This window comes from Acinonyx jubatus, chromosome B2, assembly GCF_027475565.1.
Source record: "Acinonyx jubatus isolate Ajub_Pintada_27869175 chromosome B2, VMU_Ajub_asm_v1.0, whole genome shotgun sequence".
Taxonomy (NCBI): domain Eukaryota; kingdom Metazoa; phylum Chordata; class Mammalia; order Carnivora; family Felidae; genus Acinonyx; species Acinonyx jubatus.
In genome coordinates, this window is record NC_069385.1 from 52,739,171 (window position 1) to 52,756,368 (window position 17,198).

Genomic DNA, 17,198 nt, shown 5'->3' on the forward strand with positions numbered 1-17,198 from the left:
ACAGCAACTATTTTTATTCCTGTTCCAAAAAGACCTTATTGTTCCTATTCCATTCTCTCAGTTTCATCTTTCCATTTTCCTTAAAAGCAAGATGGACTATGGAACTGTGGAATAACCCGTGGAGCAAGCAGAATTTCTATGAACACGCTTCCTTTTAAATTGTGGCCACAACTGTAATTGAATACTTCATCATTTCAAAGGTTTTGCATTATAATTTAACCTGCCTCAGAGAGTTATTATCAGGGGAAAAAATAAGATCACGAATGTTAAAATGCTTACAAAATATGCGTGAAAGCGTTATAGTAATATTTTCATGGTGTAGGTATTGAACAGTTAAGTATATTATAACTTACTCTAGTCACTGGTATAAGTGGAATCATAATTTAAAGCACACCCCCACCATTACTCTGCTCTATTTTAGTCTCAAAATTCTGATGGTTGTTTATTGTTATTTCTCAGATATAGTAGCTGGAAAAGGAGATGATGGCGAGTCAATTTATGGACCAACATTTGAAGGTCTGTATCTTTAAATCTGTCAGTCATGTATCAGCTGATAATTCAAATCTAACAAGACTGGACAGTTCAAACTCCAAATAAGATGGTGTTTGAGGTAACATGCTAAATTATATTATTCCGTTAGGACAAATTCCTAGAATCAGTATTGTATGGTCAAAGGGAATTTATAATTTTTAAGGCTTGTAATTTGCCATGCTCATACCCAGAATTTGGTACTTTGATAATCATCCCATTAAGACTGCTACTGGGTATCCTGGGAAGATGGTAATGGTGATGGCATAGTTTTTGAATTTTTTGAAATTCCAACATAAAAACAGACCACATAAGTAGATAGAAAAACTAAAAACCCATGGATAACACTTACAACAAAACTAGGTGACAATGTATCCACATGAATTCTTAAATACAAACAGATGAGGACAAACTACCAACAGCTATGAAATCTGCATGGCGTCAGGGTCTGTGTGGGAGAAAGCAGGACATCCAATAGAGGTGAAAACAGGAGAACCCCAAAATAGCCAGCAGTGGGTGAGTACAAGGGGTCCTTAGTAAGATTTGAGAGGCTGGAGCAGCCTAACCTCTCTGAACTCTGGAAACCGATCTGGAAGGGCACTCTTCCAGGACAGGTCCACAATGAGGAGGAGGTGCCATGAATGGAATCAGAGTCATGCAGGATACAGGGACAACGGGGACAGGGCCAGGAAATGTCAAAGAGCAAGCTGCCATTCTTCTGAACACTACATGAAAACAACACAAGAGGGAGCTTTGTGAAGGTAGAAAAGCTACCTCCCTTCTAAAACCACGCCTCCTTCTAAACGGTTAGGAATCCTAATTTTACATAAAAATAGGCAACAGAAATTTCAGGATTATTATTAGAAGTAAAAGAGAATAAGGAGTAAAGGAACATCACTACGGATAATAAAAATACACTGGAAAAACATGCTCAAAAAACAGATCAAAACTGTAAAAATTTTAGGATTAGCCAGAAGACATTGAGAATAGGATACAAGACAGAAAAACTCATATATAAGATTTAGAAAAACTTAGACATGAGGTTACAGAACTAGGAAAGAATTAACAGTAAAAGAAAATTTCAGAAATAAACAAACTAGAAGGACCACATGCCAAAGAAACATGACTAATATGTGTCTTAAAAGAAGTAAAAAGTAGAAGGAGGGATTTTTTTTTAACAAGAAGAAATGAAGAAAAAAAATATACAAGAAAGTGCCAAAAAGGAAAGCTATAAAGAGGAGATCCAACATACAGATGATAAGTATCCCAAAAGAATTAAACAAATACACAGGAATAGAACAAATATTAAGAATTAATATTGAAAAAACTGTAGTGAATTTTAAAAGGATTTGATGTTCTATCTTGTGTTTTGGTGTTGGTTCCACAGCTATACACAACGAACTGTCAAAATGCATCAACGTGAACATCTAAGATTTATGCATTTGATTGTATGTTTATACCTCAAGTAAAATTATATACATAAAAACTAGGGGTGCCTGGGCGGCTCAGTTGGTTAAGCATCTGACTTCAGCTCAGGTCATGACCTCACAGTTCATGAGTTCAAGCCCCGTGTTGAGCTCTGGGGCTCTGTGCTTACCGCTCAGAGCCTCGAGCCTGCTTTAGGTTCTGTGTCTTCCCCACTCTCTCTGCCCTTCTCCCCGCTTGCATGCTCTCTCTCTCACTCTCTCAAAAATAAATAAACACTTAAAAAATATATATGTATAAAAACTTGACACTACTTACTGAAAGAGAACATTGCCACCTGGTAATATTAAACCAGAACAACCAACACTAAGACATATATATTAACATCATTGGACAGTTCAGAAAGTAAAAATTCTTTGGGCAGGTAGGCAAAAAAAGCAAGTGATTTACAAGGGAAAGCAAAGTAGGTTATCATATTCTTTGACATCATATTATTATGCCACAAGAAAATGGAGTAATATGATGTTCAAGGAAAGGAAATGTGAGCTAAGGATTTTATATCTAGCCAAACAATCTGAATTACAAAGGCCACACATACTTTTCAAAATGTAAAACTTTAGAGAATAATGTCACAATCCCTTCCTGATCTTGAGGAATCGACAGTAAAATGAGTTTCACACAAACAAATTGTAAGAGAGATCTTGACATAAGGATTGGTGACAAGCGGTAATCATAGCGACTTGTGAAACTAAAATTTAGTGAGGCATAAAGGGTGAGAGTATGACACGTAATGACTGAATCTGTAGTGTACCTTTTTAAAACTGGAAGAAAGTGGGAGAATATATGCAAAAAACTGCTTTAACTATTTTCAGTAATTATACTGGTGATGGTATTATTTATTAATATTGTTATTCTGAGACTGTTGTATGTGTAATATGGAAAAAGTAAGTAATTATAGAATACTCTAATTTCACCGTTTTGTATGTCCTTGAGAATTAGGATTTTCAATGTGGACGAAGGGAGACACAATGAAATATGTGAAATATTCATAGAGGCTAATAAGTAAAATATTCTGTATTGGAAATACCAGTTTAAAATCATGCAGTACATATCTACATATGTAGGTCTGTCCACTGAACTGGTCTACAATGACCAACCTAGTAGCCTTCTACATTCCTAGCATTTAGATTGTTGTTTTGAAATGTCACTTCTCACTTAAAGAAACCAGGGCTCCTGGGAGAAATGGCAGATTCCAGTTCCGGGACAGGAAATTACAAAATGAGCCTGGAACCTCATGTTCAGTCATGCTATCATCAGATAGCAAGAAAGCTATTAAAGATTTACTAGGGTCATGTCAAAGGCCTTGGGAGACAATTTGAAGAGGCTCTTGCTGGCCAAAGATTTGAGCTTCAAAAAGAACCATAATTGCAAATAATTGAAACCCAACCAATATTTTAAATCCATGAGTTCATAATGATATCATATCATAAAATAAAGCCTAATAATTTATCTTTGGGGGAATGATGAGAAACAAATTCATTATCTTAAAAATGGATAAATATGAGCAAAGAATCAAGCATTTATCTTGCCTTTCCTATATGAACTGTACCAAATTGTAGATAAAATTGCTAGTTATAAAAGCATTCCAATAAATAAGTGAGAAGGAAATAATAGAATAGCACCATTTTTCTGCCCCCAGTGAAATAATGGATCTAGGCTTTGCTGCATTGGTATCTACTAACTTCACAAAAACAGAGAAAACCAGATATTATGAGCTTTCTGGGGAGACAACACATCACCAAAGGGACTAAAGCACGAGTCCGATGAAGGCTCTGGACCCAGCTGCCAATTTGCAGGAAATAAAACCAGTTCTGAAGTAATATGGTCTTAAAGATCTCTGCACGATGCAAAATCATGCAATAAAAACTATAGGACTTATGGCAAAAATGAAGTACAAAAAAATCCCTTCCTCAGTGACACACTGAAATATATAGCAGCCTGATAAAAATAGTAACACAGTGTTACATATATTTTATGGTCAAGAAACACATAAATACTATAATAAATTTGGCACCCTACCTTGAAAGCTCTCTGATGTTCCTGGAAGTGGCGTGGGAAGAGACGCAGCTTGTGAATGACTGTGAAGTGGTAGGAGGAGGGTCCTCTGAAACTGGAGGCAAGTTGTAACATCAGATGTGGGTGGATGCCGCTCATACGTGGTGACCTGTGAGATGTCTGAGGTGTGTGTGTACCTGTGCAGCTCGGTTCAGCTGGGTGCCATTTTCCACATTTCCCTGGTGTTTCTCCTAGACATTGCACACAAACATGGCTGAGATTCATTATGCTCAGTTGTTCCCTAATCTTTCAATCAAGTTGAAACAAACTTGCATTTTCAACAGAAGTATTAGAGCCCAAAGGACAGGATGCAAAGCAGAGAAACCTACTGAACTGCACGTGCAATCAGCAAATTTCAGACTGGGAAAAATTCTAGAGGTTAAACAGTTCAGGTTCATTAACAGATAAAAGTAAGTAAAGGGGAAAGGGGCAGAACTTGAAGATTAAAGGAGACTTAAAAGGCATAACAACAATTTTAAAATGGTGAAGACTAAACCATACTGCCTGGTAAGTACTAATAGCTGTTGACTAACTGCTAACACTGTCGACCTGAAGATTTACCAAAAACATAAATAGTCGATTAACATATATTTTGTATGTTTTATGTATTATGTACCATATTCTTGCAATGAAAAAGCTAGAGAAAAGAAAATGTTAAGAAAATTGGGGTATCTGGGTGGCTCAGTGGGTTAATTGTCTAACTCTTGGTCTCGGCTGGGGTCATGACCTCATAGTCTGTGAGTTTGAGCCCCACGTCAGGCTGTGTGTGCAGGGCCTGTTTGGGATTCTCTCTCTCTCCCTCTCTCTCTGCCCCTCGACCCCCCCTCCCCAATAAATAAATAAACTTAAAAACAATGTTAAGCAAATCATAAGGCAGAGAAAATACATTTAGAGTTATGTACTGTATTTATTGAAAAACATCCACATATGAGTGGATCCCCACAGATCAAAGCAGTGTTCTTTAAGGGCCAACTGTATACGAAAACATTAAGTATGAAAGTATGTAAAAGTCAGGGGAGTGGTTACTTTTGAAGTATTCAAGGCACTCTGGGGGAAGCTGGCAAAGTTTTTTCTTGGCTTGAGTGGGGATTAAATGGGTGTTTGCCATATAATAACTAATAATAATTCTAACTATACACTAGTTTTCTATAGCTTTTTGTGTCCATATTTTAATACAATGAAAAGGTGTTTTTTTTTTTTAAATAATATTGAAGGAATACCAAAGTGAAGGGAAAAAGAAGTCATTTTTCTTCTAAATTCACGTGGAGCCAGCTTTATTAAATGAAGCCATCCAAGTGACACCTTTTATTTACTTACTCATTAATAAAACATTAAACTCCTAGTTAGGGGCCTACATGGTGCCAGGGCCTTAGGAAAGAAAGATGATACGACCAAGTTTCCGGCCTCAAGGATTTTAGGTTTGGTGCACACAGATATTTCAACAGATTAGCTACAGGCACTGTGCCAATTGCTGTTACAGAGGAAGAACGGAGTGCTGTGGGAGAGAACCGACAGCTGCCTGGGAGAGTTGGGGGCGGTGGCCCAGAGTAGCTTTTGAGTTGGGTCTTAAAATAAAACATTGCAGATGGGGAAGGGACATTCCTGGAAGCTTTCTTGATACCCTTAATCCCTGATGAGAATCCACCATCTCTCTCCACCCCACAGCTGCTGTCAGATCACCCAGACTCCTGTTTGGAGGCAGAGGCTCAGACAATATGGGCCTTCTGTCCAGCAGGAGACAGATCTCTTAGCTCAACTCCCTGCCTGCCCCCGGGACAACCCTGTGCCTCCGTTGATTATCCCTCACTCCTACGCTCAGACTTTTGGGAAGATTTAGTCTCCAGATGGAGGCCTAGCTGTCCTCTGGTGCCTGGGGAGGCCCAGCGTGTTTACGGAGGCCTCCATTACTCAGTATGTCTGCAGGTGCAGAATTAGAAATTCAGCAACCCATCAAATGAAAACGAGAGATGCCTCTGAGGGAGAGATGAGGACTGCGCTCAGAACAGCAAAACATGGGTTTCCCTCCCTCTTTCACGCCCTGTGGGATATTTACACATCGGACAGCCAGGCCTTCCTCTGCATCTCTCTCATTGAACCCTATTACCACGAGCTGCAGAATCGAAACCAAGGGCTTGCTAAAAAAAAAACAAAACACAAAACCTACAACCACAAAACTCACTTTTATTAAGGTTAACACAATGAATTTAAAAAGAATGAAATAAATAATAATTTAACTGGATGATTATTTTATAAATTGGTTTATCATTTTTTTAACTTGAAGAAAGTCTGTTTTGCTTTGTTTTGAATCACTATTTCTTAAATTGTCTTCCCAAATCCTATTCTTAATGTTACAAACTGAATATTAACCCCTTTTTTTCTCCTTGTATTCCTTGTATAATATTCCTAACACTTCCCACTGGCCAAGGATTGGCGACTAGGTAGTTTGAGCTGACTAGATAAAATGTCATTTATACAAAAAAAAAAAAACAAAAACAAAAGAAAAAAGGTATATATTTTAAAATACTGTATTATCCTTGTTACATTATTAGCTAGTGCCCTAATTCACAGATACAGCAGTTAAGATCCATTTGTCCAATTCTTAGATCTCCTTATCTTTAAATGAAAGTGAACATTAATAAAAGGCAAAGAACCTGATGTATTGTCAATATTCAATAATGCAACTAAAAGTTATACAAAAGTATTTTTTATTAGAAATGAGAACTGAAAATAGTATGGTCTGGGTAGCCATTTAAGGGCTATTTTTTTTTTAATTGTGACACATATATAGAAAGTGCATATGTACAATTAAAACATTATTATAAAGCAAACCCCCACATTATCACCCTTGTCAAGAAATTAAAACTGCCAGCATGCCAGAAGCACCCCATTTGTCCATCCTCAGCAATAACTCCACCTCCCTCAGAGGTAACAACTAGCCTTTTTCCTTGCTTTTCTTGATAGTTTTACCACCCATGTATATATTCCTAAACAATATAGTTAAATTTTGCCTATTTTTTAATTTTATGTAAATGGAATCATACTATAGGCATTCTTTGTGTGGCTTGCTTCTTTTGTTCATCACTGCCTATGAAATTCATTCATGTTGTCTATATAGCTGGAATTCTCTCATTTTCACTAATGTAATATTATAAATATACTGTATTTATCCACTCAAGTGTTCATAAATGCTGGCTATTCATTCCTAATGTCACACACACAGTCAACATGCTTATAAATAAGTACTCCATGAAAGCAATAATTAAAACATACTAAGTAGCATACTTTTTTTTTCCTTTTTAAAAATTTTTTTAATATGAAATTGGTTTCCATACAACACCCAGTGCTCATCCCAACAGGTGCCCTCCTCAATGCCCATCACCCACTTTCCCCTCCCTCCCAACCCCCACCCCCCCCATCAACCCTCAGTTTATTCTCAGTTTTTAAGAGTCTCTTATGGTTTGGCTCTCTCCCTAACTTTTTTTTTTCCCCTTCCCCTACCCCATGGTCTTCTGTTAAGTTTCTCAGGATCTACATAAGAGTGAAAACATATGGTATCTGTCTTTCTCTGTATGACTTATTTCACTTAGCATAACACTCTCCAGTTCCATCCATGTTGCTACAAAAGGCCAGATTTCATTCTTTCTCATTGCCAAGTAGTATTCCATTGTGTATATAAACCACAATTTCTTTATCCATTCATCAGTTGATGGACATTTAGGCTCTTTCCATAATTTGGCTATTGTTGAAAGTGCTGCTGTAAACAATGGAGTACAAGTGCCCCCATGTATCAGTACTCCTGTATCCCTTGGGTAAATTCCTAGCAGCTAAGTAGCACACTTTCATGTACTTTTATATAACAAATAATTAGTGAATAACTATTATTATTTAAATAGAATGGTAAAAGTAGAACAGTGGGTTTACAAAACTGATATTGCTGGATTCAGGTCAGATTTGTACTTGATATTATTGCCTTCAGCAAATTATATGGAAATGTCCTAAACTGTCTGATGATATTTTTACCAGAGAGAATGCATGGCAGTTTTCCCAGACTTACAGTATTTGCTTCCTTTATAACCATCGGAATGAGCTTTTTTTTAAACAAATTCAGAAACTGATTTTCTTCAGCACATAAATTTCTGATTTCTCTTTCGGTTACATTTTACTCTTAATGTTGTATATCACAAATGATGCTAGTTTTGACCACAGAGCAGTAACTAGATTCCATATCTTCCATATCTTATGATAAATGGCAGAGGCAAGAACTCCTGAGTCACAGGCAAGGTAATGAAAGGGTTTGGAGTTCCTAACATAGCTTTTAAACTTCCTTCCACGCCTCAATTAACATGACCTAAAAATAAAACTATTACTAATTATGCTGTTAGCTGCACTCAAATTTAAAAATTTTCCTATTTTAAACATGTTTTTTGTTCCTCCTACTTCAAAGCATTTTTTTTTTTTTTTGTATATTGTTGAAATTTTTCTTTTCTATTCAGGGCTACCGATAGAGTTAAAATAATCTATAGCAGTTAATTAACCCACTCAGACAAAGCGAAGGGAAAAAGAAAAAAGGTTTGGTTGACTTAATGATCAGTAGTTTTGTTTTTCCTGTCCTCAAAAAAATGTGAGCAGACTAAATTTACATTTTTTTAAATGTAAATCAAAAGCGTTAAGTTCCTACTTAGCACTCAGAATACACTAGGCATTCAAATAATATTTATCAAGGGGACCCTGGGTGGCTCAGCTGGTTGAGCAACCGATTCTTGATTTCTGCTCAGGTCATGATCTCATGGTTTGAGTTCGGTTTGTGAGTTCGAGCCCACTGTCAGTGCGGAGCCTGCTTGGGAGTCTCTCTCTCCCTCTTTCTCTGGCCTTTCCCCGCTTGTACTCTCCCTCTCTCTCTCAAAATAAATAAATAAACTTAAAAATTTTCAAAAAATATTTGTCAAATGAACAAATGTTGAATTAAACCTGGGATTTTCATTCTTCATCTTAATATTGTTACTCGTAGGAAAATCTCTCCCTATTAATGTAAAAATACTATTCAGATATCCATTTCTCAGGAAAGCTTCTCTAAGGACAGAGTTTTATTTTGAACTCTATTATGCCACTGGCTCCCATCTTTAAGTGGATAATATGCTCCAGCATGGCTGGGGGCCACTCATTCCCCAAGTGAGCTGTGAAGCAGGTACCAACAGTCTTAGCTGCATCTCATGCCAAGTTATGGGAAGGGTCACTACAGCTTATTATTCATGGCAAAGGCCTCCACCAGTAACTGTGTAGAGAAGGGGGTGGGGGGTGGGGTGTTGGCTCCCTTCCCCTCAGTGGGATGCTTTCCAGAAGCAGGAGCAGGTCAAATTCTACCCAAGGACTTTACTTGGTTGTGGCACCGTCACTGAGGGGTTTAGAAGCAACATAGATAGCCTCAGGTCCCTACATTCCACATCAACATTCTGTTAAAACAATTGTTAACATAGTTATTTAATTTTCGTACATCTTTTCAGGTGAACACACTTTAAATTTGTAAGTCAGGGGCTGCCTATACCCATACATTAACTTTTTAAAAGTTAATTAAGTTAATTAAGCTTTAAAATTTCTCCCATAATCACAGAATGTAAAAATGTTACAACCCTACAAATTTTCTTATTGCTTACAGAATTAAAGAAAAATTTGTCATAATATCTAAGAACAATGACAAATGCTATTTTGGTAAAACTCTGAATCTTTGGGCAGATTTCTATTCCATGTGATTTTCTGTAAAATTAATGGATTATTTCTCAATTCCCCTGAAATGAATATGGAGCATCAATGTAATTATATAGAACCATTTACACAAAAATGCTTTATTTGCATTTCATAAGATTTCAGAGGTTTTTACTCAGTTTGCAACTTAACAAGCTAAAAGTAACTACCATAAATATGGCTTAATTGCTTAGTTGGTTTAGCTTTGAAACTAAATACTTAGCAACTGCAGTTTCAGAAAAGCTTATTGACCGTTAGTGTTCATATCTCTCAATCATTCCCAGAATTTTATAACGTTATTGACTGAAAACTTTTAGTGAATTCCTCTTCTACTACTTCCTTCTGTATTTTGAGTTTGGAGGTCAATCTTATTTCATGCTAAAAATGGCACTTCCTGAAAATGGTAACCTAATTTACCATCATATAATTCTCTTTACTTGTTAACCTTACACTAAAAAAAAAATCACTTTCCACTTGGTCCATAGATGGTATGAGATTAAAATTTATTTGAAGACTAAAAATCAGCATGAATTACTTTCATCATCAACATTTAAGACCACATATATGCCAGATAAGGTGCTAGGAGGCCCTAGGAGTTAAGCTATATTGAGACAAGGTCCCTGTCTGCACATACTAGAGAAGAAAAAACCATGTAAACAATCACACAGTGTTATAAATACTACCACAGAGGTCTGTATAAGATGCTATGAGGGGAAGGGTCATATCCGAAAGCCTTCTCAAAGGGGATATTTTTAATGATCACGCTGGTAGGCTGAATGAAGTCCTGTTGCCAAAACAGCACGAGAAAATTTGCTGACCTTTATTCCTCAGCAATGTACTTCCTTTTACATTATTAATTTTCTTAGCACACCTGTTTTTACCTACAGTAATGATAAACTAAAGGTAAAGAAATGTTCAAATAGTTCTAATAAGACTTTATATTATCTTTTTTAACAGCCCAGTTGAGTGAAGTATGAAACAGAATATTCACAATTTGGAAATATTTTAATGACCTACTATCTATTGTATTTTCTAGATGAAAACTTTTCAATTCCTCATGATAAGAGGGGAGTTCTTGGAATGGTCAACAAAGGCCGTCACAGCAATGGGTCACAATTCTACATCACACTACAACCAACGCCCTATCTAGACAGAAAATATGTGGCTTTTGGGTATGTGTGCTGTACGTTTGTCTGTATAATACTCATATATGGGGGTGCCTGGGTGGTTCAGTCAGCTGAGCATCTGACTCTTGGTTTCGGCTCAGGTCATGATCTCACAGTTCATGGGTTCAAGCCCCGTGTCAGGCTCTGCAATGATAGCACAGAGCCTGCTTGGGATTCTTTCTCTCCTCTTTCTCTCTCTGCCCCTCCCCTGCTCATTCTCTCTCTCAAAATAAACAAACAAATAAACAAAAAAAATTATAATACTTACATATGTAAAAACGTGGTTCCAAAAGATTTGGTATATGGTTTATGAGTAACTGAGGATAGAATTTTAAAGCAAAAATAATATAAATATAGACAAACATTTAGAATGAATATTTCATAACAAGCGTGCTATCTTTAAAAAACAGAGGGGTACCTGGTTGGCTCAGTTGGTTAAGTGTCTGACTCTTGATCTCTGCTTAGGTCTTGATCTCAGGTCGTGAGTTCAAGCCCCGCTTTGGGCTCTGTACTGGTTGCAAAGCCTACTTACAAAACATACAAACCACAGAAACCATTGAGGCACAGCCATTATAATGTTCTGACCATCCATCCATCCATCCACCCATCCTTCTATCTTCAGCCTCAAGGATATTATCTTCCTATTTATTATGAATAATACCATAGCGCTTAATAATGTAGATATATCTAGATGCAAAAATGAGGTGAAGCCATTTAAATACTGTACATGAACATTTTGAAGAGATAGATGAACACTCCAAATTACAAGTAACTTTTTTAACTGAACAATTTAAAATATGGAAACATCTCAGGTAATAATTATTAGAATATATTATCAAGTTGCTTATAGGCATGTGGACCTAAAATGGATGACGAATGTACTCTTTATCAATCTAATGATGTCTTATTAGTGAAGTCAATATAAATTGAAGTTTACTTGGTCTTCCCTGAAATGATGCAGAGCATTAGAACTTTTCTGAATAAGTATTAGATTATTCCAGCCACTCCATAGAAATAATTGCTGACTCTTCTTCCCATGAAATTTCATAGCAGTTTTAATTTTAACCACAATTATTCCTTCACTGTAATGCAAGTGATATTTCTAGATTGAAAAAGCAGAAAGTATATTTTCATCCAAAGATTTCTTTCAAAAAAGAGATGATTTTATATTAATCAATGCAACCGTCTGGCCCCACATATTTTTTCAGCTTTCACTTCTGTTAGCCTCCTGATTCATTCATTCAGCCAGCATTTTATTAGATACCTACTATATGCCAGTCATGGTGCTCAGTCCTGGGGAAAGAGTGAAGAGGCACAATGTCTGCCCTTTAGGGAGTCTCCAGTGTATTAGAAAACCAACAGCTATAAGTCAGTCAGACCTGGGCTATGCCCGTTCTGTAAAGAGTGCACTAGGGATACAGGAGAGAGAGAGAAAACAACACCCTCCAACTCCATCAGTAAAAGTGAACGCAGATCCCTAGAGGGTGGCAGTGGAATGGAGGATGTGATCTCCTTTTGATGATTGCTGTTTTCCATGGGATTCACCATCCTCCAGGGGAATCTTGCTCACTCATTTTTGTTGTTACCACCACACTGGTTTTAGGGAGGCACTGCACCTCTTTTATTGTTCTAGCTCAAGTATGAGCTCAGTTAATCCCTGAAATCTCCAAATCACAGCGGAGTCTGAACTGAAACATTTAAACAAGACCTTAAAGAACACTAGGCAGAAGCAGACAGGTAATACCATAACAGGCAAGTAGATACTCCAACAAAGTGTAACTCTTTCAGGGGTACCATCCTTCCCCACTATAGGACTGCCTCTAGTGTTAATGCTTTCTCTTCCTATCATCTCAGAGCATTCCCAGGTTTATCTGACCTTCTGGAAGCCCGGACATGATTAGCAAGGTCCAGAAAGAGAAATTTCCCCTCCTTTTGAGCCCTAGTTTCTGATACATCAACTTGCCCCTTCAGATAGATGGATAACACTAGGAATTGCCTTCAGAGGAGACTGTATCAACCCACAGTCTTACCCGAGTGGTTTCACAGGGAAAGAATATCAAAATACAAAGCTGTAAAATCTCCATTCATACATGCATAAGTAGAAAAGGTGTATGTTGGGGACAGTGGTGGGGGGAATTAATTTCTTTATAGGGGATGCACAAATGGGGGAAGGGTCATAGAAAGCTTCATGAGAAGGTGAGATGAGTACTGAAATTCACATAGAAGTTAGGCAGAGAAGGCTGGCATCAAAATGAGTAAAATAAAATTTTAAGAAGAGCGAAGAGCTTTGGCAGAAGGCTTTAAGAAGTAAGGAGAGCATCTTATCTACAAGTCATTTGATCTGGCTAGAGCTTAGTACCTAGTGGAGAATGGAGAGAAAGGAGAGTGGAGAAGAGGAGACAGTTAGGCCCAGGTCCCAAAGGGCTATGAATGCCATTCTGCTGAGCAGAGATTCCCCACCCAAAGGGGATAGGAAGCCACGGAAGAATTTTTAATTGGGAACAACGCGACCAGGTTCTTATTTTGAAAAAAATCTTTTTAGAAGAAGCGAGGAATTAATTGGCAAAGGATGAAAATGAAGGCGGAAAGGCCAGTTAAGAAGCGATGATAATAGTGCCATAAATGAAGTCCTGGGCCACAAGGCACTGGCAGTACAGGTAAGCAAGGGAAGAACAGAAAATTCAAGAAGTAGTTGGAAGTTAGATTCAACAAGACTTTATGACCATTTAAATGGTCGTGGTGAGGTCATGGGAAGAGTCTAGAGTGGTGGTATCTAACAGAATTTTCTGCAGTGATGCAAACGTACCATAATCTGTGCTGTCCAGTATGATAGCCACCAGCCACATGTGGCCACTGAGCACTCAAAATATGACTAGTAAAATTGAGGAACTAAATTTTACTAAATTTTAAATTAAAATAGCCCCATGTGGCCAGTGGCTACCATGTTGGGCAGTGAAGGTCTAGAAAAACAACTAGGATTTTAGAACTGATTGGATGGTTGGTGCCATTCACCAAGATAGAGAATACAAGGAGGATATGGGAGAGGTCATGAATTCAGGATGGACAAGTTGTGTTTCAGATTAGGATACCTACACTAGAGGCAAGTGGCAACTCTGGAATACCAGAAGTGGTTATTCACACTGGGCAAAGGCTGGAAATGGAGATTTGGAAACTCAACATGGCAACTGAACCACAGCCAGCCAGAGTACCCTCACTCCCAGAAGAGCCTCTGGGCTTTTGCTTATCTTGTTCCTTTCTACCTCCCTGAAATCCTGTTCAGGGCTTAGGTCAGAAACCTCCTGATTACCAAAATCAAACTGCTTCTTTGTCCTCTTTGGCACAGTGTAAAAAAAAAAAAAAAATGCATCTTCTGTCCTAACACCTGTCACAGTGGAGAGATGCACACAGTAGGTGTTCCTTCAGTATTTGTGAAACCAATTTGTAGAACAGGTTTCATTCACATCCTCTTTAGTCAGAGGTCAATCTGTCCATTTATCCCTTGCTCTTCATCCTCAGACTGTACCTTGTGTCAGGCTCTGTGTCACGGTTTCTGCCAGAGGCAGACAAAGAGATGACTAGAGGGTGATCAGTGTCAGCACGGCCATGTCCTTATAAAGGCTCATGAAATGGAAACCTCACCACCCCCTCAGCCACTGTTTCCGCCCAAACACTGGCAAAGGGCATTAGTCCTATGTTTAGGGTTGACTCCCTGGTCCATGTTGCTCTCTTTCAATTGAGAGAACCATCAGAAGTCTAGCTCTACTCAGGGAAATTCCAGCTCATGGCTGGTGAATGTCTGGAGATCCAAACTACCATGGCTTTGAACTTTTAGTCATGTATTCAGTGGATGTTGATTAGGTGCCTACATTACGTTAGGCATTGAGTATTAAGTAAAAGCATGAACCATGTCTTCATGGGAGAATCAAAAATTAATCAAAGAATCATACAAATAAATGTCAAGTTAACCCTGATAATTCCCATAAGACTGGGAGCTTGACATAAGCAGAGGTGGGCCCTGGGAAACTTCCCTGTGGAGTGATGCTGAGGGAAGTGGGGGGCAGGAGCAAAACAGACAGATGTGGCTGGAAAGCAACATGGGATACTGAGGTACTGAAGCCAGTCCAGCTGAGGCAGAGAACGAAGGGAGCACACCATAGGACAGCACTGGAGGGCAGTGGGGAGGCCGGCCATGGCAGGCCATGGTAGACATTTTTGGTCTTTATCACAAGAATAATGGGAAATTATTGAAGTGTTTTAACAGGGAGGTGAGATCAGACTTGCATTTTTTTTTAGATTTGCATTTTTAAGAGATCATTCTGACAGCAGTGAGAATGACAGATTTCAGTCTGTTCTGATCCCAGAACAGATGTGAAGGAGCCATGGCAAAGTGGACACATCTACAGCTATTAATGATATTTATGACAGATGTTAATCTAATTCATACAAAATAGCCTCAGCTAAACAAGATAGGACTCAATTTAGGAATGGAAGCTAAGTGTGAAAATTTATGACTAAGTTTTCCATTTTTTCCTCCTACATAGGCAATTGATTGAAGGAACACAAGTTCTTCAAAAACTAGAATTGGTTCCAACAGAGAATGAAAGACCAAAACAACGCTGTATGATTGTTGACAGTGGAGATCTTTATGCCTGATTTTCATACAATATTTTCTGACAACTTCTTATTATGTGTCTGATAAGCTGTTTCTGTAATTAAACAGTGCCTGATAAAATTTAATTTGAAAGCTGTGCAGAGTGCTGTAGGTTGGCCCACCCGACACCTAACCCCTCCCCATTTTTCCTTCCTGCCTCTGCCATAGAGACTATAAAAGCAAAACACTTCATTCCCCAGCCTCCTTTGCAGCTAGTCATGGCCATGGGATACCATCTGGCCAGTGAGACAGGAGTAGAATGCCAGTGGTCCTGCCCCTTCCCTTCATCCAGTCTTGAACGCAGACAGCATGGAGCTGCGAAGGAAAGGTCAAGAAAACTAGAGATGTCAGTCCCAGCTCTTGAGCTGCAGAACCAATTCCAGCAAGCACCTATCTCTGGACTTTTTCCTGTGAGACAAATAGACCCCTGCTTGCTTATGTTACTATTGGTTGATTATTTTGCTACTTGTAACCCAAACCATTCTTAATTTAGCAGGGTACCTAATGGCCTTCCAATCCTAAAACATTTTTAACAGAATTATGTTGTTTATAAAATACATTTTCTACCCTGAGAAACTTGGTAAATGACCAAATAGAAAAGAGGCAATAGATAAATTCATTGTAATATTTCATTGTTTATACACAGCATGCAGAAAAGGGCATATACTTTCGATGTTTCTATATGACATGAAGAGAATAGTTGTCTCTGACCATACCAACCATATGAAAACCAAGAGCTTGGACTGTTCATCCCAACCCAAATCAACCCTGTGGTGGTTGACACTCCTGAGATGTTATTGGGGATCTAGCTTTATCAGCTGCTCCTTAATCTAAGATTCTCAAACCCATCACCTGGGGAACATTTAAAACAGAGACTGCTGGACCCTGTCCTTGATCTACTGAGTCAGAGTCTCTAAATATGGCGTAGGGACTCTGTGCATTCATTCAGCTCAACCTGGAGCTTCCTAAGTCAGCTGGGCACTAGTCATTTGGGATTCACTGCAAGACATAAGTAACTGGTTTCAGCCCCTTCTGTGTAGTCACTGAAGTGCGTGACTCTGTTAGTGGTGACCTCACTCAGCTGCCTCCACCACCATCGCCGGTGCATTCATGCTCTGCCCAAAGCCATTGATTGAGCTTTTCTTACCCTTAGTGGAAGGTCTGTCTTCCAAGAATGATCTCTCTTTAAGCCAATCTTAAGGAGGCAGACCTCTAATTGACTTGGGGGTTGCCAAAAGTAGGCATATGCTTTTTACTTTTCAGTTTGAAATGACTATACATTTACAGGAAGTTGCAAAAATAGTACAGAGCAGTTTTGTATACCAATCACCCAGGTTCTCCAATGGACATTATCTTACACAACTATAGTATAATATCAAAACCAGGGAACTGACATTGGTACCATGTGTGTTATCATTTTATCATGTGTAGGTTCATGTGACTGATACCACAGTCAAGACACAGATCTTTTCAAAAAGACCTCCCTTGGGCTACCCCTTTATACCTACTCCCCTGCTCCCCACCAATAAACAGCTTTTATATTGTTATTTGGTATATGCTTTTATACTAAGATC

General features: G+C 38.3%; 1 protein-coding gene across 2 annotated transcripts in view; it reads left to right on the plus strand.

Annotated features, from left to right (window-relative positions):
• The window catches only part of PPIL6 (peptidylprolyl isomerase like 6), a 31,984-nt gene extending 16,274 nt beyond the window's left edge, over positions 1 to 15,710 (plus strand). For both annotated transcript variants that reach the window (XM_027057127.2, XM_027057129.2), the window contains 3 exons: positions 460 to 516; positions 10,844 to 10,979; positions 15,515 to 15,710. In XM_027057127.2, coding sequence (XP_026912928.1) covers positions 460 to 516; positions 10,844 to 10,979; positions 15,515 to 15,626 — 305 coding nt within the window. In that variant the 3' untranslated portion in view covers positions 15,627 to 15,710. The remainder of the gene's footprint in view (positions 1 to 459; positions 517 to 10,843; positions 10,980 to 15,514) is intronic.
• Positions 15,711 to 17,198: the final 1,488 nt, after the last annotated feature.